The following is a 26,174-nucleotide window of genomic DNA, read 5'->3' as shown; positions in this document are numbered from 1 at the left end:
CATATTTAAGGGCTTGTCCACTCCGACTCCAAGGTCTCCCTCGCAGTTGCTGCCATTGAGCCACCGTTCCATACTTGTACATTTGGCTTTTCTTTTCCAGCGGCAGAAGGCGCGCACCAATACGCCAACTCTGCTGGTTTCCACTGGACACGAGCAGAGATTGCGGCGCGGCTGCAAAGTGGACGGGACTGGATTACCTTTGGGAGCACCGGCATCTCTCTGAATTCCTCCCTCCTTGGGCTCGGGGCGGCTGGCCCGGCAGGCAAGGGTTAATCTGCCCGGCTCCCCCGCACCGCAGACGTCAGCAGGGCTGGAGCAGAAGGGGAGGGGGCGCGTGGGGGTCGGGGGGGGGATTTGTGATGCGCCGAGCCCGCGCGAAGCACCAGCACCAGCACCAGCACCAGCACCAGCACCGCGCCCTCCCAGAGCCCAGCCCGCCGCCGCCGCCGCCGCCGCGCTCTCCGCCGGCCCACCTGCGAGCGAGGAGCAGCAGCAGCCCCGCCGTCCGACCCCCGCCTTGGCCTCGTCCACGACCTCCGTGCAAAGGTGGGCGATGGGGAGGCGGGCAGGGCAGCGGCGGCGGCGGCGGCGGCGGCGGGATGGATTCTGGGGGCGTTCCGGAGCTGCGGGCTCAGTCTGGGACGAAGCTCTTTCCGCAGAGCGGCGGGGCGGGAGGATGACTTGGGCGCCCCTCACTCCGCTGCGGCCGAGCCCCGGCCGCCCCGGCCGCCTCCTCCCTCCCTGGCTGCCCAAGAGCCCAGCACGCTCAGCTGCCCGCCCCTTCGGGACCAAGCCTAGCCGGGGAGCCTCCTTCGTGGTGGCGTCTGTGAAATGGGCCGCTGCAGGTCCCCGTCCCCGCTTTGCCCGCAGAGGCAGGACGTCAGAACACCCCCCCCCCCGCCCTCAAAGAAGCTCCCAGGAGCGGCTGAGGGTCTCCTTCCAGCGGCCCCCAGGATGAGGGGGGCAGGCAGGGGCTCCTCCTGGGCCCCACCTAAAACCTCGTCTTTCTAAAGGGGCGGGAAGGGCCCAACCTCCAGCAGGGCTCCTCCCTCCCCTCCTCTTGGAGGTGGCTCACTTGAGAGGGTCACTTTCGATGCCCTCCAGCCCCAACACCTCTGGGGTGCATGGAGGGACCCATCCCCCACAGTCTGCTGCAGTAATGAAGGGGGGCTTCTTCCTGGGCTCCGAGTGGAAGGCAGCAGGGGCGGGGTGCAGTCCGGAGGCAGGTATACTGGGGTAGCAGCTGGTCCTGCTCTGAGCCAGCCAGGTGTTCCTTGGGCAGGTAGGTGAGGAGCACCTTGCCCGATAGAGGTGCCCTGGGCCCAGGTAGAAATGGCCTTAGCCAATCAGGGTGAGTCTAGGGCGACTGGAGAGGATTCTGTCTGACAAGATCCTTGGAGATCCTGCGAGGGAAACCGCCTCAAGGCAGCTCCATGCAGAGAACTATCAGGAGAAAGAGGAGGCCTCCCCCAAAGCCCTAAGCAGGCTCTGGCCTGGCTTAGCTGCTCACGGGACGGACGGAGGGACGGAATGAGGGCAGGGCAGAGCTTGGCATCTCCTCAGGCTCTTCTTGTGGGGGGGGGGGGGGGGGATCTCTCTTCCCCGCACCCTTCAGCCTTGCCTGGCGGCCCAGCTCCCCTTGCAAGAGTGCAGGGCACGCCGGCTGTGCTGCTGCTGCTGACAGGGCCCTGGCTCTGCCCTGGCTGCATGTCTGCAACATCTGGGTGCCCCAGGCTGCCCCAGAGACTGTCCTTGGGACATGGGGAGGGCTGGGCAGGAAAGGCAAAAGGAGGCTTCGCCTGTGGAGCAAGGGTCCCCTTGGCCCCTGCCAGAGGGAGCATCCCCACCGAGGGTGGCCCAGCCTCGGCTGAACCCACCCAGGGAGGGACCCTGTTGAATCGTGAAGGCCTGGGACAGCTAACAATTTCATCCTGAAGTCGAAACATCCACAAAAAAGAATAAAAAGAAAGAAAATCCACCCCAAATACACCAAAAGTATCACCCAAGCAGGAGTGGTTAGAAAGGGAAGGTGGCAGCCGGGATGGCACAATTGATGCCCTGCCCATTTGTTGTGCATGCATGCAGAAATCAGGAGGAGCTTCACTTGTGCTGCCACGACTACCCTCTTTTTTAAAAAAAGAAACACCTTTTTTTAACCACACCCCACAAACACAAATGAGAGTCAAAATAAAAAGCAGAAAATGCCCAAGTCAGCCTCTTGGGAAACCCCCCTTCAATCCGCATCACCTCCTCCCGAACTGGATGGAACAGCTGGGACCTGCCCATCTTGTCAGAGGGTGGAGCTGGCTGAAGGGCATATGGGGGCATATTAGTGGGGGGGGGGCAAGGCTGCTTACAGGCCCCACCAGAGAATCCTCGCAGGAAGAGGGGAGCTGGAGGGGATCCTCCCTGCTCAGTCTGGCCAGGCAGGGAGAGGCACAAGGGAGAAGGCATCCTCTACCCAGATGAGGGCTCAGGAGCGCCCCGGACTCTGGGGGAGAGAGACAAGGGGGTTTGCCCTTCTCCTGGGTGACAACCTATCTGAGGAGGAGGAGGACCTTCCTTAGGTCCTCAAGGACATTCTCTCCCCCCCGCCTTCTCTCCCCACAGCTGAAACTATCCAGGGAGGTCTCCTTCATTCTCTCTGGCCCCAGATGCTCAATCATCTTAGCTGCCATTTCCAGAAAGTCTCCCAACCAACCTGTCTATTAAGTTGACAACAATCTACTAATGTTGTTTGATTTGATTTGATTTAAAAAAGGAAGTAAAAATAGTCTGGCAAGTTTTATTTTTAATCAATGCACACCCACTTTTTGTGTAATTAGTCTGTTCTTAACGAAGTGTTTTCTTTAGTTGTAGCACTTTCTTTAGCACTGCCGTCAGGTTGCCTGTTCTTGCCTGAGATTCCCCTTCCTTTCTTTGAAGACGGGGAGAGCCTTCTCTCTTTTTCAATTCTCTTCCTTCTGAGAAGTTGCTTCTTGTGTCAACCTGATAATATTTCTTTACTCCAATACATCTTCATTCCCTCTTATAACTGGAAGGTGGTCTCTCGCTGGGCCATGCATGTCCTTGTTTCATCCATTCAACCAACTGCTTCCTTTGTCTTATTGCAGACTGCAGCAGCTGCATTCACTCTTCGAGGGTCTCCCCTTTTGCCCCCCTGTTCAACGTGGCCTCTTTTGCCTCTCTTGAAAGCTCAGAGATTATTACTATCTCTGCAAGAGGCCCAGAAGTATTTGGGTTGCAGCAGTGGAGAATATCATCTGCATCCTCCTTTTTTAGGGGGTCATTCTTACCAACTGAGGAGCCCCTTTGCTTAATTCTCTTCACTTTGAAAAGTTTCTTCTCTGTTCCTTGTATTTTGTTTGGCACAATAAATCTTCCTCCTCTCTTATCAGTTGATGGGGCCACCTGATGTTCTGTGCTTTTTCTTGCAACGCAACTTTTCCTGTCTCATGCACAGATAGTAGAATTGCTGCTGGATGTAATACTTGAGCACGTAAGTGGCACTGCAGAGTCTGGGTGATGCTAGCACAGCACACAGTATGGCTGCTTCTAGGGTGCGTTGTGAGCTTGCGACAGAAGGGGACACCAGAGGTTGTGTCGCAAAGTCTGAAGACTAGAGGGCTGAACGCAGAAATATGTGTCGTGTAGTCTGAAGACTTGAGGGCAGAATGCAGAAATATGCCTATAAGGGTTGCTTGCTTCACAAGATGGCAGCTGAGGGTCAGTAAGACGATGTTGCTACACCCATGTTAGGATGCAGATACTCTTGGGACCTTTGAATTAAGTTGATTAAATGGTGCACAATAGTTTCAAAAAAGGGATTGCCATTGAATAATCACTCTGGTCAAATTGAATAAATTGTCCACAATAGTTTCAAAGGGGGTTATCATTGGAGAAACACTCTGGTCAATATTTGAGAAACTGTGTAAAAATAAATCAAACTTTGGGAAATTTCTTCTTGACCACCAGATGGGGCTGCAGGCTGATTTACCAAGATGTGGTGTTGCCCGTTCGGAGAGGGGTGGTTGAGTCTCAAAGGTATTTAATCCTTACTCGATGGAAGATAAATTAATCAAACAAGTGCAATAGTTCAAAGGGTTATTTGCAGTCCTTGTTATGCTTAAAATTTTCCTAGCATAGAAATAAGATGGATAAACTGTATGCTTCGTGAGGGAAAAGAAATTGCTTTGTTCACATAGCTTACTTGCTGGAGCTGTGATTTATAGCACCAATAAAACCAGCCAGAGAAGGTTTTACAGCCTGCATTGTAAATGGCAGGAGGCCTCATGGCAAAGGCTGGCTAAGATAGAGGAAAACACATCCTTTGTCTTTACTTCAAGGCACAAGGTAGTTTGGTAAATTAGTTTTCGTAGAGTTAGCTCAGGGAGCGATGAAATAAAGGAAGCTGCTTGTCTGTCCCTTGAAAGATGGGAAGTTTGCTTTCTCTCTTGTTATTTAAAATGAGTCTTTGAAATAGCAGGAAGAGAAGTCGAGCAGAGAAGAGGGGTGGGTAGAATCAACTGCGTTTGAAAAAAAATGTAGGTAGTAACTGGGGAGAAGCAGGGCAGATGGGTAAAACCTGGCTCCTCACTTTGTTTTACAAATTGACTCTTCCCAGTTAGGAGTTGTAATTTGAGACACAGCAAATCTTTCCCTGATGAGAAAAGGAGGGGGAATTTGCCCCTTCCTGGCTTGATGCGAAGACAAAGGAATCCTGCCCCAGTAACAAATTTGATAGCCTTTGAAAGCCAGAGTGTAGGATATTTGGAAAGTCTCTTGCACAAAGGGGGAGGGGGGATTCTTGCCCTCCCCTGTAATTCAAACTGAGGCACAGAACTTAGCATTGTTCATTCACTCCTGGCTTCAATATTACGTTGCTTTATCACAAATCCAAAATTAACAAATTTATTCTGATGGGTTAGGATTCATCTTTTACTTTCCTGTCTCATGCACAGAGGTGGATTTGTAGCTGTGCAGATGCAGATAGATAAATTCCACAAAACATCCATAACAAAGTACATTTATCAGTACATCAGGTATCTTCATAACTCACATTTGTGATGAAGTTCTTCTATAATGACCAATCCTTTGTATATCAGCCTTGCAGGTAAAAGATGGTTATCTCCTAACCCATCTCGTAGCGGTAGAAAAGCTGCTATCAGTTCATGAGTCCAGGCAAGAATGGAGGGAAACCTCCCTCAACCCCTCGAGGGTCAATTTAGTGACCAATCAGGATTACAGATGTGGCCACGTGACATGAACTACATTTCCCAGGATACCTTTAACTACATTTACCATGATGCATTCCCTTAAGGGAACAGCTCCTAATTCCTAAGTAACTATCCAATTCCCATTGATTGGCTGGGACAGCACACAACTAGAAGTTTAATTTCAGGCAGGAATCCAGATATGCCTGACAAACATAGTTCATGATTGAAAAGTTGTATTCATTCAAATCTTCATTCTTGCTTCTTTTGGTAACAGCAATATAAATATCTTTTGGTTTAGTTTGTCTTTTTGGCTTCTGCTCACCTGGTACACATCTTAGTAGAGGAAATTGTGATGGCTTCCCTGCCTCATTTCTATTAGCTCACTCAGTTGCTCAAAAACGGCTGACCCATATTTTTGCCTTTTCCTCTGCTGCAGCCACTCAGTCATCCCCAATGGACAATTGGTGGAACATCCCCACCATTATCAGCTCTTCAGGAAACAGTTTTTTCTCTCCAGACAGCACTGCAGATCGTAGTCACTCCTCCCTTCCTCCTGTTGACCATGGCTGATGAATTCCTGCTAGTGATTTAAAAGCTATCTAGATCCTTTTTATTCAAATATTGTATTCAAATAGTTTCCCGAACTTCATCAAATGGTATTGAAAACCACCCTTCTTTTGTTATTGTAGGATTTTCTAACAGTTGGATTCCTAGGCACTGGTGGGCTTCAAATAATTTAACAACCGGTTCTCTGCCCAGTTGTTGGGTGGGCGTGGCCATGGTGGGCGTGGCCTAGTCAGCCTCCTGCACCATCCTGGGAATGAAAACGGGCTGTGGAAATAGGCCTGTTTTCCACCTCCCCGGGCCCCACACACCTCTTGCACTTACCTGGGATCCAAAACAGGCCACGTGGGGAATCCTGGGAGGGGAGGGGCAGAGCCAGCCGGTTGTCGGAATTACCGGTTCACTAAACCGGATGTAAAATTAACATCCGGTTTGTCCGAACTGGCGTGAACTGGCTGAATCCCACCCCTGTTCCTAGGATGACATTAGGAGAGGGCAAAATGCACTTTTCCCCTAAGTCAGTATTTCTCAACCTTGGCAAGTTGAAGATGTCTGGACTTCAACTCCCAGAATTCCTCAGCCAGATCTCCAACTTGACCACAGTTGAGAAACACTGCCCTAAATGAAAAATACAAATGAATATTGTCCTGTGGTTCCATGTTTTTTTTAAAAGGAAAACTAATGCAACAGCAGATTTAATGCTAAAATTAAATGATCAAAGTAGAATACACACAGAATCTGAATTAAAAATCTATTAAAATAATTAGATCATTTTTGAAGAAGTAAATATTTCCCTTGGAAATATTCACTTGAATAAAATAACTTTTATTCCTGAAATGCCCCTTTTTTCATGTTAACTTTCTTTCCTCAGCATGTCACTATCGGTTAACAATGTCCTAAGTGTGATCTGTATCACTTTCAGCTGGCATTCTTGCCAGTACAATCAATTCTTGATAACTCAAGTAAGTTTAATTAGTTCCAGGGTTTTTTTGGGGGAGAATTATTATGTACATCCTGTGGTGAATTTACTGGGTCGTTGGGAATGGGGGGAATTCAGTGTTAAAGAGCATGAAGTAGCAGGTGATTTCTTGTGTTTTTCACCAGATTCATTAGGATGCACTTCTGGAAATGCAGCATGTTTCTTAGATGTCCCTGTCAGATGTGTCATCAAATCCTCTCCCTGATTTTCTCATTGCCTGTGAAATGTAAGCTTTAAAGGCTTCACCCAGATATCCTTTAACTTTTGCTTGACATTTGTACTCTTCTATCCTTCATTTCTATGGAGACTCTCAGTCATCCAGGCCATGGTTGTCCCCAAGCTTCTTGGATGAGAAGCAAAACGTCTTCAAAGAAAAACCAGAAAGTCCAGTTGCCTCTTGAAAAAGCACCTTTGGGGCACCCTTCATTTCCTTCTTGGAGCACCTTCCGTTCTACAAAACTATTGCAACAATTGTCTCTTTCGTCCATGCAAAAAATAATAATAATAATAACAATCCAGGCCCTCAAATGTCAATCAGAATAGAGCCTGATGGGACCTTGGAGGTCTTCTAGTCCAACCTCCCCGCTCATGCAGGAGACCCCATACCATTCCAGACAAGTGGCTGTCCAGACTTTTCTTAAGAAACCTCCAGTGAAGAAGCAGCTACAACTTCTGGAGGGAAATGGTTCCTCGGGTTAATTGTCCTCCCTTTTAGGAAGTTTCTCCTTAATTCCAAGCTCCATTGCTTCTTGTCCTGCCTTCAGGTGCTTTGGAAAAACAAGTTGACCCCCCCCCCCACCCCGCTCTTCTTTGTGTCAGCCTCTCAATACTGGAAGGCTGCTATCATGTCACCCCAGTTCCTGTTTTCTCTAGACTGGCCATGCCCAATTCCTGCAACCTTTCTTCATAGATTGTTATCTCCAGGCTCTTAAACCTCTTTGTTGTTGTTCTTTGCACTTTTTCTATAGTCTCAACTTCTTAATTGTAATGTGATGACCAAAATTGGAGGCAGTTTTCCAGGTGTATTCTTACTAAGGATTTATAAAGTGCTACTAATATCTCACATCATTTTGATTCTATGCCTCTGTTTCAGAGGTGGTATTCAGCAAGTTCTGACCAGTTCTGGAGAACCGGTAGTGGAAATTTTGAGTAGTTTAGAGAACCGACAGATACCACCTCTGACTGGAGATTTTACAGTCTCCTTCCCCTGCCATGCCCACCAAGCCACACCCACAGAACCGGTAGTAAAAAAAAAAAATTAGTAAAAAAAAATTCCCACCACTGCTCTGTTTGTACAACCAAGGGTTGTATTAGCTTTTCAGGCTGCTGCTGCTGCTGCTGCTGCTGCACACTCAGGTTTAAGGGATCGTCCACTAGGACTCCAAGGTCCCTCTCACAGTTACTGTTTTTGAGCCAGGTTTCACCCAGGTGGTCCTCCAGGCTGTTCTTGAGGCCTGTTGATTCTCAGCCTCTTGTTTCCCATCCATTGGGAAACTTCTTCCCATAAATCCCATCTCCCCAGTCCAAATGGATTTGTATCACCTCCTCCTCCTCCTCTGCCCGGTGTTTAAATGGACACCAGCTTTCCCTGCTCCTCTCCAGCCAGGACAGGCTGCCCAGGGAATGCTGCTGGGTTCCCTCCAGGCCCTGGCAGAGGACCCATGGCTGCAAGGCAGCAGACTCTGCAATGCTACGAGAGGGGAGGAGGGCCTGTGGCCTGAGCAAGGGATGACAGCTGCTCAGCAGGCCTGGCTGGGCACTAGTGGGGCTAAGAGTGGCCACTGGTCCCCAGCATCCATTTAGAAGTCTTGAGAAAGGAAGAGCTGACAAGGACACTTTTATACTGTTTATTAATACAATAGTTTCAGATCCACATGCCTCATTGTCTCATTCAGTTTCGCACACAAGAACCCATTCCACGGGCATTCTGTAAACATGTTGAGCATCAGGGAGACATCAGACACCCTTGGCTTCCATTGGGTCGGTGCTGAATCCTTCCTGAAGCATCCTGCATACTTTCAAGTACACTTTGCTTCCATCATCACAAACCACCCCCGTGTCCTTTATCATTGTGCCTCACTCAGCCCCACAGAACTTTCTGCAAGTCAAACCTCTTTCCTTAACCATTTCTTTCCCTAAACATTTGGCTCATTTTCTTTCTCACACCTTTCAGTCTGAATGCTGCTAAACCCAGGCAAGCATAGATGTCCACCAGGAAGTAAAAAATAATAATCCCACTGGTAGCACCACCATGTGATCAGAATTCCCCCCCCCCCCCGCCTCTTTTTGTGCGTGCGGTGGACTCTCCTGCTGCAAGTAGGTGCACTTTGCAAAGGAAATCCCTCTCTAATTTGCATTCAGGATTCAAAAGGAATAAATGATAAAGAAGCTAAATTAACAAATAGAAGAGAGAGAGAAAAGGAGGAGAAGGAAAGGAAGGAAAGAAAAAAAGAAAGGAAAGAAAGGAAAAGGAAAGAAAGGAAAAAGAAAAGAAAGGAAAGAGTAGCTAAGAGGAAAGAAAGGATTCATAGATTTTAAGGAAGAGGTTCTAAACTTGTAGGATAGAGTTAATATGCAGGGAAGTAAAGACACAGGTTTCATTGTGAATGAAAAGGCTAAAATATAGGTCAGAAAATGTTGCCTAATGTCATCTCAATTGTGTGTGTGTGTGTGTGTGTGTGTGTGTGTATGAAAGTAGGAAATCATGTTTATTAATAGCGTGTGATGTGAAGGGTCATTGTGACAGAGTTGGATAGGAGTTTTGAGAAAAACAATGTCTCCCTGAATGAATGCAGTCCAGGAGAAAATTGTTCTGCGGCTGCAGCTGCTGTGTGCTGAGGGGAATGAGACAGATGGGAGGGGAGGAGAGGAGAGTTGGAACAAGTTATCCTGACCGAGCTATTCGGAGACCCAGGAATGAAGGGGAATGGAGTATCCGCTTAGAAAAAAGCCTTTGGTTTCAGAGGGGTGATGAAAGCGTGCCTCTGTTCCTGCATGCACACAGCAAAGAAAGGAACTTAAAGTTAAAAGCATAAGTCACTGTGAAATAGAAAGTTACATACATCATCAACAGATTTTAAATGCAATCCTTAGAAATGTGGGTTCCCTTTTATTTGGGGGGGGGCTTCACTTGCATGGGTTTGGTGACAGATGATTGACCTGACCCTCATTCCCTTTAGGACGTCTTGAGCACAGAAGGACAAGCAACCTGGCTTCATGCAGCTAAAGTCTATGCTCCTAGCCAGACTTTCGGCACACATTCCTGGGCACCATTAACAGGTGCCTCATTTTCCTCCTAGCTAAGCAACCCTTTATCTTCTTCATGAGTCAGTTTGGAAGACAACAGTTCAAGAGCATTCACTTCTGGAACTTGCTCTAGCTGGCCCAGACTGCTTCCACCCAATTGTCTGAAAGATAACAAGATAGCAGGGCATTATTTTAAAATCTCCCTCAGCTGGACTGAAAGTGCTTAAATATTGGTCAAAGATGGTGGGTCTTTAAGGAATACTAAGCATCCAGGCAGATCCTGCTGGAGGTTCCAAGTTGAGAAGATCCTGCAGCTGCCCAGTTCTTTCAAACTGCCATTCTTCTGGTAGGCTTCTTTTACAAATAGGTAACAAACACCAATGCCTTAGATTTGGGGTGCACTATATAATCATGAGTTTTAAAAGCAAGCTTGAAATCTTCTTGGGCGATATTTGGCTTTATTTTTCAATATACAAAGAGTTTTCAGATTTTTCTGTTATTCTAAGCAAAGGGGGGAAAGTAGTAAGATTAGTACTAACATAATAATAGCTTCTTTGCAGCATTAATACCTGATTAACCCACCAGCAGCTTAAAATTCTCTTAATTTCGGGGAGTAACTTAGGCTTTGATATATCCCAAGTTTAAGCAGGGCCAAATGGCTTTGTGACATGGGAAGTAATGGCATCTGTGTTCCAAAAACTGTGAAACAAACAAAGGTCCCAGTGGGTTGCTTGGATCTTCTCAAAGAAAAAGGCAATCCCAGCAGTGAGGTTGCCATGCTTTGAAAAGTTGGGTGAAAGTGTTCATCAGTGCCCACATCAATGTTCTCTGCAAGGATAAAGAAATGGGTCCCCATATAAATGTTAATCAAGGGCCTTCCTTGGCTTGAGGATGGTGAGCATTGGACCCCCACTTGTGCTGGGAGAGGCAAAGCATACTAAACACACTAATAGCATGGTCTTAGCAATCATTTTTAAATTTTTGCTGATAAATTTATCAATTTAAAACATTTCTGTGCTGTCATTTCTGTCCATCAATAGGTTCTAGATAAACTTTGATGAAATGAATAAAATAAAAACCAGTAGGACTTCAATTGTACAGTTATAGAAATCATCTTAACCTTTTTAAAAACCCCACCCTTCCAGCAGTTATACATGAACTAAACCAGGGGTGTCTGACACTTTAAGACGTGTGCAATTCCCTAGCCAGCCAGGGGAGTTGAACTCTACAAGTGTTACAGTTGCCAAGGTTGAATATCCTTCAACTAGATCAGATTACAGATTAACAGAGTTGGAAGGGACCTTGTAGGTAATCTAGTCCAACCCCATACACCCCTGCCCAAGCAGGACACCCGCCTACACCATTTCTGACAAATGGCAGTCCAATCTCTTGAAAGCCTTCAGTGATGAAGCTCCCACAATTTCCGGAGGCAAGCTGTTCTATTGATTAAATTGCTCTCACTGTCAGAAAATTTCTCCTTATTTCTAGGTTGATCTGTTTCCATCCATTATTCCTTGTCTGTCCTTTGAGTGCTTTGGAAAATAGCTTGACCCCCTCCTCTCTGTAGCAGCCCCTCAGATATTGGAGCACTGCTATCATGTCTCACCTAGTGTTTCTCTTCTCTAGACTAGCCATGCCCAGTTCCTGCAACTGTTCATCCTATGTTTGAGCCTCCAGTCCCTTAATCATCCTGATTGCTCTTCTCTGCACTCTTTCTAGAGTCTCAACATCTTTTTTTTTATAGTGTGGTGATCAAAATTGGATGCAGTACTGTAGGTGTGGCCTTACTAAGGCTTTACAGAGTGGTATTAGTACCTCACTTGATCTTGATTGTATAGGATTGCATTAGCTTTTTTTGGCTGCTGCTGCACATGGCTGGCTCCTATTTAGCTGGTTGTCCACTAAGACTCCAAGATCCCTCTCACAGTTCCTGCTATTGAGCCTGGTTTCACCCAGTCTGTATGTGTCCTTTTGGTTTTTCTTGCCTAAGTGAAGGACTTTCCTTTTCTCTGCATTGAATTTCATTTTATTAGATGGGGCCCAGTGTTCTAGTCTGTCAAATCACATATTTCACAAGTATTAGCCACCCATCTCCCTTAGACAGAAGATGGATGTGAAATTATCTTTCTTTGCAAGCACATTTCTAACTGCCTTACTTCCTAAGATTCAAGTTTACATTGGAGAAGTTAAAACCATAGTAACATCTAAATATAACATCATAGGAGTTAAAACTGAAGGTACCCAAACATTTGACTCAATAGCCTGTGGAACGGGGTGTTTTTAGCTGCTTTGTAAAATATATGCAGACCCAGGAATCTAAAATGAACTGCCTTCCCCCACCTCATTTAGCCTCACATGAGAATGGGGCCCAAGTCAGCTTCTCTCAGGAGAGAGTACATAGGTGGAAACTTCCTGGCCAGGATCCTGAAAACCATGACGTGCCAGGTTGGGTAGGACTTTGAAGATTAAAACCGAATTTTTGCATTGGGATGAGAAGCCGTCTGGTGCCATGTTTCCCCAAAAACAAGACCTATCCCGAAAATAAGGTTTTCTGCAAGTGCACCCAATATAAGCCCTACCCCCCCAAAATAAGCTCTACTTAAGTGTCTGTGCAGCCGGCCACCCACCTGCCCATTCCATTTGGCTGTGGTGCTGCTGGCACAAGGTGAGGTGAGGCGAGAGAGTGGGTGAAGCTGCCTCACATGCAAACTGGCTTACCTCAGACCTGCAACCAGGCCATCCATGCCCCAACACCTGCCTCGCCTTGCGGCAATAACCCACTTCTTCTAATGGTACCGGCATGTCACTCGGCCTCCTGCTCTGGTACTGCACTGGTGCCAGAAGAAGGAGTGGGCCAGAGAGGTAAGGCAAGGCAGGTGTCGGGGGGTGGATGACCTGGCTTTGGGGGCACTGAGGTAAGCCAGTGTGGGGCACATGGGGCAGCTCCATCTCCCCGCCTTACAGCAGTGGCACTCAAAATGGCAACAGTACTTGGACTTATATCCTGCTACACAGTGCTTTACAGCCCTCTCTGGGTGCTTTTACTGAGTCCGCCTTCTGCCCCCAACATCTGGGTTCTCATTTTAATGACCTCGGAAGGATGGAAGGCTGAGTCAACCTTGAGCCTGGTGAGATTCGAACTGCCAAATTGCAGGCGGCTGGCAATCAGTAGAAGCAGCTTGCAGTACTGCTTTATAACCATTGTGCCACTGTGGCTGAAATAACACACCCACTCACCCACCCCTGAAATTAAGCCCTAGTGCTTATTTCAGAGCCGAAAAGAAAATAAGATTGGGTCTTATTTTCGGGAAAACACTGGTATTCTTAGTAACCAAATATATCGCAAGGGAAGAGATCAAAACAGCCAAGATGGTAGCCATGGACATTTGGTTAAAGCCCTGCTCTTTTTATTTATGTCACAGTCATATAAAGGGTAAAGTTTCAGTTAAAATCCTACAACCATTGTTTTGATTTTTTTCACTCTTTCCCAGTGGACCCCTCCCTCCTATTCAGAAATGCAAAGTATTAAGCTGGCTGGAAATTATGCTCAGTAACTTTATGCCACAAAAGAAATCTAATAGCTATAAAACCTCTTCTAAAGGGCAGATCCCCAATATGATACAGTTTTGTAGACAGCAGGCCATTATTTAAATACCTTAATCCCAAAGCACCAATAACTTTAACGTTTAAAAAAAGCACTCAAAAGTCAGAGTTAAAAAAATTTGGACAGATCTTTAAACATTATTGAGAAGTGATTATTCTGCAGCAGTGGTTCCCAAAATGGGTGGTACTACCCCCTGGGGGCATTGGGATGACTTAGGGGGGTGCTAAGAGGCAAGGGGGGTGGCAGAGGAGTGCTGGAGGTGGGCCCCTTGCAGGGCGCAATTCAGGGGTGCGATTCTACAGTTCATTACTGTTCCCGGTAGTTCAGAGAACTGGTAAAATGGGCCCCTGGCTGGCCCCACCCCTCTCCACCCGCTCCACTGTTCCCTGCCTAGAAATAAAGTGCACAATTTATTTATTTAGAAAATTTACAATAAATGTTATGTGCTTGAATCATTCTGATACCATCCCTAGCCCACTCCCGGTCCGTGGAAAAGTTATCTTCCATGAAACCGGTCCCTGGTGCCAAAAAGGTTGGAGACTACTGATTTAGTCCATATTATAACATTTTATTAAGGACAACATAATGAGAATCTTTGTCAAGTGCTTTGCTGAGGTCAGGGCATAAAACTTCCCAGAAATTTCAGTTGGAGATTCTGCTAGTTCTTCTGTTTCCTAGGACCTAATTTATCCAGCCTTGGAGAACTGGAGTCAATTAATTGAGCGAATGGTTCTTTTACTATTTCTGCCTACCTGAGCACCAGTTCCCTCCTTGTAGTAGTGGCTCAACGTATATTCTTGGCATGTTTCAGATGGCAGCATGACCTACCCAATCCAAAGGCTTTGATGTAGTCAGGAAGACAGAGTTAAAACTCCTCTGGTTCTTTCTTTCAGTTGGCCATCTTACACTCACTGTCTCACGTCCTGTCTGTTTTGAAACCTGCTGTTCATCTGAGTTATTCTATTTGTCTTTGCAAGATCTTAAGCAAACCTTTAATTACATGAATTAAATTATTGCATACTTTGATCATTTGTACATTCTACATTCTTTGGAGTACAAATATACGTTAGTCTTTTTCAGTCTCCAGTCTGCACATTCCTGTTCTGTCTCTGCTGACCCAGCTTTTAAATTGTCTCTTCTGCCAATTTAAGAAGTTCACTGGGTCTTCCATCTGCGTCTGGTGCTTTTCTATCCAACAGTGAGTTTGAAGCTTGGATTCTAACAGTTGCATTCTGGTAGTTCAATCCGGAGTCATTGCTGTATGGTCATGCAAAGACTTTCCAACTTTCCTCCCCAAAGGGCACAATTATATCTGCTCAAGCTGAACAGACTCCACCAGTTTGCTCTACTCTCTTCAAAAATAGTTAATTTCCACCCTCCGCCATGTGACTTTGATAGGCATCGATTGGGGTCAAAGCTAAGGAAATCATTCGTAACTGCATGAGAGACAGGAAGGAGGAGAGGAGTGACAGGGGCTGCTTCTAAACATTTGGCCTATTCATTCAGATGAGGACACTTAGCCAGACGCTCTCTTCTGAACTTCCCCATTTTCAGAAGACCTCCAGGACTTCACCCTCTATAACTTGCTTGATCGTCTGCACTAAGAATGGGTGTCAAATAGTGTAAATGATAATCAGAATAGAGGCGGGAGGGACCTTGGAGGCCTCCTAGTCCAACTTCCCCAGTCAAATAGGAGACCCTGTCACATTTCAGACAAATGGTTGTCCATGTCCAGTCTCTCCTTGAAATCTTCCCGTGATGGAGCCCCCACAACAGCTCTGTGGAGGGAAGCTGCTCCACTGGTCAATTGTCCTCCCTGTGAGGAAGTTTCTCCTTAATCCCAGGTTGTTTTGCTCCTTGATTCGTTTCCATCCGTTGTTTCTTGTCTTGCCTTCTGGTGCTTTGGAGAAGAATTGGGCCCCCCTGTTCTTTGTGGCAGCCCCTCAAATCTTGGGATGCTGCTATCATAAATATTGTGAGGTGGCCCACCGTCCTCTCCTAATACATACAGCGTGGTTTCTTTTTCTTAAAACAGTACTCAACATTGTCCCAAAGGTGCTTTTTCAAAAGGCAACTTGACTTTCTTGATTTTTTTCCTATAAGGCATTTCACTTCTCACCCAAGAAGGTTCTTCATTTCTGACTTCAGTGAAACGTTTTTAAGAGGGAAAAAACTGAGAAAGTCCAATTGACTTTTGAAAAAGCACCTCTGGGACAACCAGGACCTGGATGACTGAGAACCTCCAGAGGCAGAACCCAACATTGTTCTGACTTTTTAATTGCTGCTCTGTATTGAGATAGTGGCTTTAATAGGTTTCTGAGGCATTTCTTTTTCTCTTGTGTTGTTCAATCTCTTAATACCTTTGCAATCCATCAAAGAATTCTTGCTGTTGGTGGGAGAAATAAAAATCAGAACGATCAATAACAGCGAATCCTTTGGCTCCCTCCAGTGTGGAACAAGGGATGGAATGTCTCTTTCTGACCTGAGGTGTCCATTTTTCCATCCTCAGTTTACACCAAGGACATTACTCTCCTGCTCAGACACCTCAGACCGGCTGTCTGAAGGGAACTGCTGAGCTGGCCAGGAGGCTCTGGAGCTGGGAGACACACACACACACACACACACACACACACCCCTCCCCCTTCCTTGCTGCAGAATCCCCTCAGCTGAGGAAGTGGGTCACAATCCCCTCCGGAATCCAGGTACCTTGCTGTAGACCTTGCCCAGGCGCCATAAAAAGAGGTAAAAGGGCCACCCGTGCAGGGCACAGGCCCACCCCGGGCCCTCTTCCTCCCCACCGAAGCTCAGCTCTGGCCTCTCCGCCTCCTGAGCCAGGAGGGAGAGTTCAGGGGAGGCAGAGCCAGATCTGGGGGGGGGGGAGAAGGGGGGGCTTTTGCAAAGGAGGACGGTCCTACTGCCAGGTTGTGGCTGCTTGCAAGAAGCAAAAAGGGCACCTTGAGGGATGCTTAGCTAGCTGCTCTTAATGCAAAGGAGCATGAAAGCAAAGAGGGGCGCAGGGGAGGAGGTCCCAACCTGGGGATGCCAAGATTGATAAGCAGAAAAAAGCAAAAGACAGCAGCGGCACACTCTGCGAGGGCTAAGCGTAATTTTGCAATGTAAACATGGTGAAAATGTCTGACGAAAGGAAGGAAGGAAGGAAGGAAGGAAGGAAGGAAGGAAGGAAGGAAGGAAGGAAGGAAGGAAAAAAAAAAGAAAGAAAGAAAGAAAGAAAGAAAGAAAAGAAAAAGAAAGAAAGAAAGAAAGAAAGAAAGAAAGAAAGAAAGAAAAAGAAAGAAAGAAAGAAAGAAAGAAAGAAAGAAAGAAAGAAATGGGTCTGAGGCTGAATTCCTAACCAGGTGGAAAGGGGAACCCAACTGCAGGGGGCGCCAGAGGTCCAGAACTCCATGGGCTCAAGTGCCTGAAAGCCCAGAGGACCCTCGGCTGCCCCCCAGGGTCCCCTCCCAGGTGAGCAGAGCAGAAGTGGGGCCAATTGTGAAGGGGCTGCAACCAGGGAGCTGAGGTCCTGCCCCCCCCCAGCCCACAGGGGCAGTGCTCCTGGCACCCCAGGGGAGTTGGGAGGGGCTCTCCCTGAGACAATGGGGTGGGGGGGGAATCACTTGATGCCAGCAGAGCTGAGCAGCATCAGGATTTGCAATCTGGTCTTTGGGCGGGGGGGGGGGAATGTAGGAGGCCTGCTGGGGGGCTTCTGATGGTGAAAGGGGGCTGAGGGTGGCCCTCCTCCCGCCTGGACCCCCCCCCTGTGCTTTCCCACCCTCCTCACTTTCTCCTGCTTTAGGCCTGCCGCCATGGGCAACCTGATCAAAGTGCTGGGCAAAGATTTAGAAAACTGTCCTCATTTCTTCCTGGATTTTGAAAGTAAGTCCCGGACACACAAAAAAGGGCTGGGCTGCGGTGGGGCCCCCATAAATCCTGCCGGGGGAGTCACTGTTCTCCACCAGTTTGGGGGGCTTGGGCCATGGACTCCTTTGTTGGCCTGGTGGGGGAGCCAACCTCTGCATTGGCTGACGCTATAAAGAAGCAGCAGCTTCATTGCCCCCAGGCAGCCTTGCAGGCTTCTCTCCTTGGGAGGGAGGGTCGGACGCCTGGACGTCCCTGGAGGTTTGGGTGCAGAGTTCCCCATCAGGCAAATTGGGGGTCCTTAAATCCCTGCCCTTCTTATCGATGTTTGCACCCCCTCCTGCCATTCCTGGGTGCTCAGGACAGATGGCAGACTGGAAAACCAGAAGTAAAAAGCAAAACCGTATGAAGCATTTAAAACCCAGCTGAAGCTCCTTCAACTGCAGGCCAGGTTTCATCTGACCTTCTCCCCCAAGTCTGAGGCAGAGGCAAGCCCCCCTCTGCCCCCCACCCCCGTGGGGGAAGGGTTCATAGCCTTTGGCTGAAGCAATCCTTCCGCCCAGCCCCAGAGGGAAACAAGAAAGGGGGCACTTGGCTGGCGCAAATGCAGCAGAGCCAGGCGGCTTTTGCCTGCTCCTGCCTTGTAATGAAGCAGCTTTGCCTCTGGGAGAAAACGAACAGGACGTTCATTGATTGTGCTCAGCTGAGCTGCCATGGCCGGGTGGCTAAGAGTCGTAAGCCGAAGGTGGGCTCGAGTGGTCTCTCTCACCCTCGGGGCCTCCAGCTGCACACTGGGGAACGCACTCTAGGGGTTACTCCCGAGAGAAGCCTTGGGGTCTTGCAAGGGCCCCAGAAAGGCCGAGATCCATTTCAGGTGCTTCGCATTGCACTTCTACTCAAAACCTTCCTGGCAGGCAGCCGGTTTTCAATAGGGCAGCAGCAACGGAGAGCTGCTGCGCTCCAGCCCCGATGGGCTACCGCAGGCCAGCCTGCCACAGGGGTGTCCCCTCCCCACGTCAGAGAACAGTGGCTCCCCTCTTCCTTATCATTGGTCTTCCTCACCATCAGCCGATGCTCACCTCCATTCGGGGCAGGAAGAAGCAGGCCAGGGCGGTCCTAGTTCAGCTTGGACACCCCCAATGCCTGCCTGGGTTTTCCTGCCTTTGGCTCTGCATTGAATGTGGTCTGACCGGTTCCCCAGGATCTGCTGGAGACTCTTTCTGTCCCAGATGAGGAGCCATTCCCAGCCCCCCTCCTCCCCCTCCTCACCCCCACCCCATGACCCATCATGCTTTTCTCCCTCTTGTCTCTTCTCTTGCAGGTGTGTCACATGGGGAGCCTTCTTAAAGTGTTGACTTATAATGAGCATGACCAAGGCCCTAATTTTTCCCTTGACTTTGAACGTGAGAAGGGTTTTTTAAATTATTTTTGTCTTTATTTTAATTTCTCAAGTCCTTTCCTTAATTTTTGCCTTATTCACGTTGATTTTCTTTCCTTTGGTGTTATTGTGCTGGGCGGTAGCCAAGCAGGCTGGTGGAGCTGGGCAATCAGGAGGGCAGGAGAGAAGGGAACCCCAATGCAGGCCCCTGGGCGGCAGTTGCAGAGGAAGGGGGCCCGGAAAGGTTTCCAAGAGGAAAGGGGGACCAGGAGCTCCATCTCCAGAAGGACCTAAGGACCTCTGGGCTTCCTTGGCAGCATCCCTTGGAGAGGGACCCCCAATGACCAGCCAACTGTGATCGGTGACCCCTCCCCTCTTTAGAGGGCACCGGGGCCCTTGGCCTGAAAGTGGACTTCATCTCCCAGAATTCCTCCCTGGGGAAAGCGGTTGAAGGAGGAACCCACGTTGGGGGAGAAAGGAATGGAGAGAGGGGGGGGGGCTGGCCCATCAGATCTGAGGGGGAGGGGGACCCCTGCTTAGTAGCAGCCAGGTAGCCCTTACAGGTATCAGGCTCTGTTTCACGCTTTCCATTCTGTTTGGTTGTCCTGTATATTATTTCTCCTGCCCTGCTCAGGGCCAAATGGCTTGCTAGAGCAAAGCAACTCATCAGTCAGGGCTTTCTGGGGAAGCCCCAGGATATCCCCCCTCCGTCCTAGGGGCTCTCTCGTCCTCGGTGAGGGGGCAAAGGATCTGGGGGCAAAAGCTCATGGACCCCACGGGGCTACTTCACTGGCTCCCTTGAAGACCTTGCTTCTCCAGGGGCCGGTTTGGACTGACTAACCACCTTGGGGAGGCGCTTGACAGACTCACAAGGGTGCCCTCCCAAGTGCCCTGGCTCCTTCCCATCCCTGGCCGGCCAATCATCCTCCTCCCTTCCACATTTCCCCCTCGGTGGCCACCCCTTTGACCCCCAGCTTCTGAACGTTGCCTCCCTTCCTTCCTGGGTGGGGTGTGCTGCAGATGCTCAGCCCACAGAAGCCGAGACGGCCGTCTGGAACCAGGTGAACGCCGTCCTAGAGGAGGCCCAGACCATCCTGGCAGAGCTGCAGTCCTACACCGGCGCTGGTCAAGAGATCCGAGAGGTGCGGGCGGAGCGGAGCTGGGCCACCATCGTGGCTTAAGGGGAGGCTCCGTTCTCACAGCCGAGGGATCCTGCACCCGGGATTCTGTTGGGTGGGTGGGGGATTTGGCCGCCTAACGTTTCTGTCTTGCTGGCCTTGGTTAGTCAGAGCTCCTCCTGCGGGTAGATTGGTCCCAAACCGTGGGGGGTGACGATGGGCCCCCGCTGCCCAGGGGGGCTCTTTCTCCGGCCCCAGAGTGGCTCCCCAGCTGGCCCAGTTCCCCAGTGGATCCACCAGGGGAAACAGGCCCGGTTGGGGTTGCAGCTGCTTCCCGGGGGGAATGAAACCCCAGCAGTGAATTGAGGCTTCCTTCCTCAGGCCATCCAGAACCCCTGCGACCTGCAGCTTCAGGAAAAGGCCTGGAATGCCGTCTGTCCTCTGGTGGCGAAGCTGAAACGGTTCTACGAGTTTTCTCTCAGGCTTGGTAAATGGAGGCCTGCTTGGTGGGTGGAGGGAGCAGCCCGTCTCCGTGGACAGAGACCCTCACCGCTTTCCTGGTTGATTGATTGTACTTCTTATTACACCGCCCTTGTTATGTTATGTTATACTGGGACCCTGGTGACCTGAGAGAAGGCCCCAGGGATTGTGCCCGAGCGTCCTCTGGCACCAGCCAGTTTGAGGGAGGGGCTTTTCTGGGCACGGGGGTCCCTGGGCTGCACTTTCCCCATTTGGAGGAGCTGCTCTTCCCAATTCCCCCATTCTTCTTCTGAGGCTTCCTCTTCTTAGCGGCAGCCGCTGCTGCTTCCCCTGCACAGCTGGGCCCAAAGAGCCCGGCCTGGCTGTGCGCCCCTTCTCCTCCTGACCTGGAGGGAGGGGAGGGGCTTCCCCTTGGGCCTCCAGTGCCCCCCTCGTAGCACTGCGCCAGCCCGCCCCCCAAGTGGCACACAGGGGCTGACTTGCCCTTTGTCCCCCCCCCTGCAGAGAATGCCTTGCGGAGCTTGCTGGAGGCCCTGACTAGCCCCCCCTATGCCCCCACCCAGCACCTGGAGAGGGAGCAGGCCCTGGCCAAGCAGTTTGCAGAGATCCTGCACTTCACCCTCAGCTTCGATGAGCTCAAGGTACCTTGCTGGGGGGGCAGGCGGGGGGGCTGGATAGGGGCAGGAGAATGAAGTCAAGGGGATCCTGGGGAGGCTTCAGCCTCAGAACTGGCCCTAACCCTGTTTAATCACGACTCGGTTGGGGCTTTTTCCTTTCCCATTTCCCCACCAGTCCCCACTTCCATAGAGTCGTTTTACTCTGTACGACCAGAGACCAGGGAACAAGGCTTCCCTCCCTGGCAGCTGATCCCAAGGCTCTCCCACCCAGGCAGCTTGGCAAGAGTCAGGTCCCCGCTCAGCTGAAGACACACACACACACACACACACACACACACACACGTCCCTACCCTCAGCCATTGTCAGCCAGCCCAAGGCCCATCTTGCTCCAGCCCAGCGCCTGCCCAGAGGGCCTGCCAGATTTTCAGAGATTAGCACTCCTTCAGAAGAGCACTAAACAGGGGTTGAAAAATTTCCCACAAAACCTTTAAAAAGCAAGGGGTTGTAACATAGAGGGAGACCTTGCAACCGCACTTCCTAATCTCAAAATATTTTATTCTGAAAGAATGCTAAACTCATTTGCCCTGGAGAAAAGCTATCTGTGTCCTTTTTAAGAGTCAATGCTAACTTTCTGCCCCCCTTCCTCCTCTAGCAGTTGCTGCAGGGAGCAGCTCAATGGGGATTCTACTAAGGAACCCGAATATGTTGGGGATGATGGGTTTTACCAGTCTGTGGATCAGCTGTAAGGCCGGGGCCTCCTCCCCTGGGAAAGTTGGGGCTTCCAGGGATGTCAGGGTGGGGCCAGGAGGAAGCACTTTCCAGGCGTCCCCTTTGTCTCCCTCAGATGACCAATCCTGCCATTCAGAATGATTTCAGCTACTACAGAAGGACCATCAGCCGAAATCGAATCAACAATTTGCAAGTAAGGAAATGCTTCTCTGCTTTGCTAAGTTTTGGACACATAAAGTCTGGTATGAAAAAGATTTGAGGCAGAGCAACAAGGTGAAAATTAAAATCTATTATTTGCTTATGAGATAGTGACCAATTTTGCACCTAACCCTAACCCTTTACTCAGCTGTGAAAAATGCCAGGGAACCATCTGGCAGGACCAATGTCTCCTCTCAGCCGGGTGGGCTTTTGCAATTGGGGAAGGCAGACCCTGCTTGGGAAGCCGCCTTTTCCCCAGACAAACCCCTCCCCCACCGGGGTCCTGCACTGGCCCCCCTGAGGCCACTTGCCTTGCCTTGCTTTGTGCCCCCCCTCCCCCCCCAGCTGGATGTGGAGAGTGAGGTCAACAATGAGATGGCCAACCGGATGTCCCTCTTCTACGCCGAAGCCACCCCCATGCTGAAAACTCTGAGCAGCGCCACCACCAAGTTTGTCTCAGAGGTGAGTCACAGGATCTTCTGGGGACACCTTTGCAAGTGCCAGGAGGGAGGGGAATGTCCCAGGGCTGCAGAGGCTTGGGAGGGCCTGAGCCCCCTCCTTTGCCCTAGGATGGAGGGCGGGGGAGATCCCTCGGCCCACGGAAGCTCTCGCTCTCTTCCTCTCAGAACAAAACTCTCCCGATAGAGGACACGACCGACTGCCTGAGCACCATGGCCTGTGTCTGCCGAGTGATGCTGGAAACGCCGTGAGTTTTGGCTCGCTCTCCCTTGGGCTTGTGCTCTGGAGGCTGCTGGGCTGCTCACGCGACAGGCACCCTGCCACTCCGGCCCCAGGAAGGGAGGAGGGTTAAGGCAGCCCTCTGGCCGGGGAGGGTGGCTGGTTACGTGCAGAAGGACTGTGTGTGCGTGTGTGTGGATGCAGCAGGAAAAGACTCCCTGGCAAACCGGCTTCTCCGAAGGGCTGCAGACTCAGCTCAGGATTGGTGGCCTTTGGCACCCCCCGCCCCCGGAAGGAAACTGGCATCTCTCTCCTGCTTCCCCACAGGGAATATCGCAGCCGGTTCACCAGCACGGAGACCCTCCTCTTCTGCATGCGGGTAATGGTGGGGGTCATCATCCTCTACGATCACGTCCACCCGGTGGGGGCATTCGCAAAGACCTCCAAAATAGACGTGAGTAACTTTTTAGAGACCCCCCCTCCCCAGTGCAGCCCTCTAGGTTAAGGGCAGTTTCCCTCCCCTGCCTCCCTCACAGGGTGGGTTTTCAGTTGGAGACTCACTCCTGTTTCTCCCCACTTTTGGCATTGTTTCTCCTCCCGGAGGATTTCCATGAAGAAGGGCGAACCCGTTGGGAGAGCGGCCTCTGCTCGTGCAGGAGGACACGCGTGAGACCCCCTACAGCCCCTCCCTCCTCCTCCCAAGAGGAGGGCTGGCGGTGAGGGGCAGAGAGGAGGGGAGGCCTCTCAAAGGAAAGCAACGGAAAGTTTGGCAGAAATCTCCCTGGCAAGGAAAGGCTCCAGTTCGATGCCTAAAAAGGCCGCTGGGAGGCAGGAGGAGCCTCTTTGGGTGACAGTCCAGGAGCGGCAGTCAAAGCTCTCCCTCCCTCCCCTCTTTCCCTCTAGATGAAAGGGTGCATCAAGGTCTTGAAGGAGCAGCCTTCCAACAGCACAGAAGGCCTTCTCAACGCTCTGAGGTATGGCAGCTCCCAAGGTCCCGTCCCCCCCCTCGCACCCACCAGAGGCCCAGGGTGGCTCCTGACCAGGTGCCTTGGGTGCTGGAACTCCAGAGGGTCAGCCGTCGTCCTTCTGGGAGACCTTTGCAATTGGGAAGAAGACATAGGCCGAGACGGCTGGCCAGGAGGTGTTAACCATGCAGAAGTCCCTCCGATGACATAGATGGCTCTTCTTGTTTTGCCCAAAGACGAACGAACGGTCCCACTGGTCAGGCCAGGAAGTGAAGCTTTCTTAGGTCAGGGCTGGCCTGGCTCCTTCCGCCCAGTGGATGCTTTGGCACCGGAAATGATTTACAGCTGGCAGTTCAATAGGAACCGGTTGGCAGTTGAAGGCCGTTTGCTTCTCCTCACTTCTAACACTTCACTTGTTTGGACGGTTGGTCTTCCACTTACCACCACAACGGAGGCCAAAATTTCTGTGGCTTAGCAAAGCGCTTGCTAAGTGAATTTTGCCCCGTTTTGCAACCTTTCTTGCCACAATTGTTAAGGGAACACGGCAGTTGCTAAGTTGCTACTAGGGGCTAGCAATTCTGGCTTCCCCCTGGAGTTTGCTTGTCAGGAAGCCCCAAAAGATGACGCTGGAACTCTGCAACCTCCATAAATAGGAGTCAGTGGCCAAGCATCTGAATTTTTGTTTTTTTTAAGTGCCATTGTAACATTGAATGGTCACTAAATGAACCATTGTAAGTGGAGGACTCCCTGTACGGTCCATCAGATAACCTATGTTCACCCAGCACCTGAGCCGGGTGGCCCAAGTGCTTCTCTTTCTCAGTTTGCACAATGCACTGAACCAGCAGCCAAGCAAAGAGGTCAGCGAGGTGTGAATGCCGCCCATGTGGTGGGTGGGTCAGCCTGCAAGGTGAGAGGGGTGGGTGGGAATCACCAAGTGCAAGGCAGGCAGGCAATGCGGTTGTGTGTCTTTGTGTTGATGGATTTCACCAGGGAGGAATTGGGGTTCCGTGGTCCAGGAGGTGGGGTCACAGGGGTTTTCTGCATTCACCCCACACGGCCACTGCCCGTCCAGCTTTGCACTCAGGGAACTTGGCCTTAAGGGACGCTTCTCTTCCACCCTGGTCCTGTTCTGGAGCTCACCCGTTTTTTCCTGGCTATGTCAGCACATCACAAACACACACACAGACACCCCCCGCCCCCCGCTAGCATATTCCCCAATTCCCTTTCCTGTCCATGGGCAAAGGCCCTCTACCCCTCCTTCGCCTACTGGGGGCCCAGAGGCTTTGGAGCTCCGTGCATGTCTCTCCCTCTCCCCCACCTCCAGGAGGGTGGCTGGGCTTACCCTCCCCTCGCTGTGTCCCTCCCAGGTACACCACCCGGCACCTCAGTGACGACACCACTTCTAAGCAGATCCGAGCTTTGCTGCAGTGAAACTTCCTGGAACAGCCATTCCTCAGAAACACACGCAAAAATTCTTCATGGTGCCTCTGGCAGAAATTTTAATGTTGACATGTTGCTATAAATAACCACTGGTCATCATATCCCTTATTTTGTGAAGAAAAGAAAAACAAGTTAAAGAAATGTATATATATATATATATAAAATAGAGAGACTGGACTGCACTAGATATTCCAGCTCCAAGATGACCGGCTCCGTCCAGTGCTGGCCAAAGTGCAGGGACCAGCCTCTCGTCTCAAGTGGCTGTGCAGATTCCAGCCCCATCCATGCTGGATGACCCCCCCCCCCCATGTCATGTCTTTGGAGCGGGGAGGAAGATTTCTTCCGAGCCTTTCTGGGATTGTAAGATGGATGGACAACCAAGCCCGAATGCCAGGAAAGTGAGACAGAAGGATGGCTGCTCTCTTACCAGAGATGTAAATAACACCTCTGGAAAAGCTTGAATGGGGGGCATGAGCACCACCATTAAACCTTCAATTCTGGTTCCATTCTTAGTGGCTCAGTCACACCTTTTAGATTTTTAATATGAACAACTGCAACCACCCACCTATTATTTTGAACATTTTTGTGTCAAAATAAAAAGAACAGTTAATGTGTGATGTTTCCTGCTTTGCTTTAATCAGGGAAATGCTTGTCAACACCGGTTGGGTCTGAGGCCTCAAATATTGCCTCCACCGTTAAGCTGGATTCTTGTATATGCCAAACCTGCCCCAGTTAGGACCAGTTTTTAGGTCACGTTGCCCCCAGCCTTTGCTCCTTGTAAAAAGATGGCAAAGAAGGGAGTAAGAGGCACACAGGGAGGAGGGGCTGGGGGTCTTGATGGCCTCTAGAACAAGGTGCCCCCGTTGGAGCCTCAGGCCACTTGACAGAACCAGCTCTTCGGGCCCTTCCAGAAGGCCAGGAGGGGCAGGGTAGATCGCCCCTTCAGAGCCACAAGGTTCCAGAGGGCAGAAGCCACCGTTTTCCTGCCAGGGGACCAATGGGCTCTGCAGCATGCCCTTTGCCCAGTGCAGACCAATTGAGTTGAAAGGGTACCTCAGCTAGACTGGACACATGCTTTTCTCCCTTCAGTTGGCCATGAGCCAT

The 26,174-nt window shown here is 50.2% G+C and overlaps 1 protein-coding gene across 5 annotated transcripts; it reads left to right on the top strand.

Moving 5' to 3' along the window:
• Nucleotides 1-470: 470 nt before the first annotated feature.
• Nucleotides 471-25,684, top strand: LOC113416013 (CYFIP-related Rac1 interactor A-like). 5 transcript variants are annotated; one of them, XM_087970462.1, is made up of 11 exons: nucleotides 471-546; nucleotides 17,406-17,485; nucleotides 19,866-19,987; nucleotides 20,345-20,450; nucleotides 20,948-21,084; nucleotides 21,905-21,982; nucleotides 22,333-22,449; nucleotides 22,614-22,693; nucleotides 22,993-23,119; nucleotides 23,569-23,639; nucleotides 24,998-25,684. In XM_087970462.1, the coding sequence occupies exons 2-11, from the start codon at nucleotides 17,416-17,418 to the stop codon at nucleotides 25,059-25,061; spliced, it is 972 nt and encodes a 323-aa protein (XP_087826588.1). In that variant the 5' UTR covers nucleotides 471-546; nucleotides 17,406-17,415; the 3' UTR covers nucleotides 25,062-25,684. The 5 variants fall into 5 exon arrangements, with proteins under 5 accessions (XP_087826588.1, XP_087826589.1, XP_087826587.1 ...); XM_087970463.1 differs by lacking the exon at nucleotides 471-546 and adding an exon at nucleotides 18,789-18,870 and having other exon boundaries at nucleotides 17,404-17,485; nucleotides 22,993-23,044; XM_087970461.1 differs by lacking the exon at nucleotides 471-546 and adding an exon at nucleotides 18,789-18,870 and having other exon boundaries at nucleotides 17,404-17,485.
• Nucleotides 25,685-26,174: the final 490 nt, after the last annotated feature.

The sequence above is a fragment of the Notechis scutatus genome, chromosome 8 (assembly GCF_049901735.1).
Source record: "Notechis scutatus isolate UNSWTSFEM ecotype Mainland chromosome 8, rNotScu1.2, whole genome shotgun sequence".
NCBI classification, from domain to species: Eukaryota; Metazoa; Chordata; class Lepidosauria; order Squamata; family Elapidae; genus Notechis; species Notechis scutatus.
Note: the sequence above shows the minus strand (reverse complement) of the source record. Positions and strands in the feature narration are given on the sequence as shown.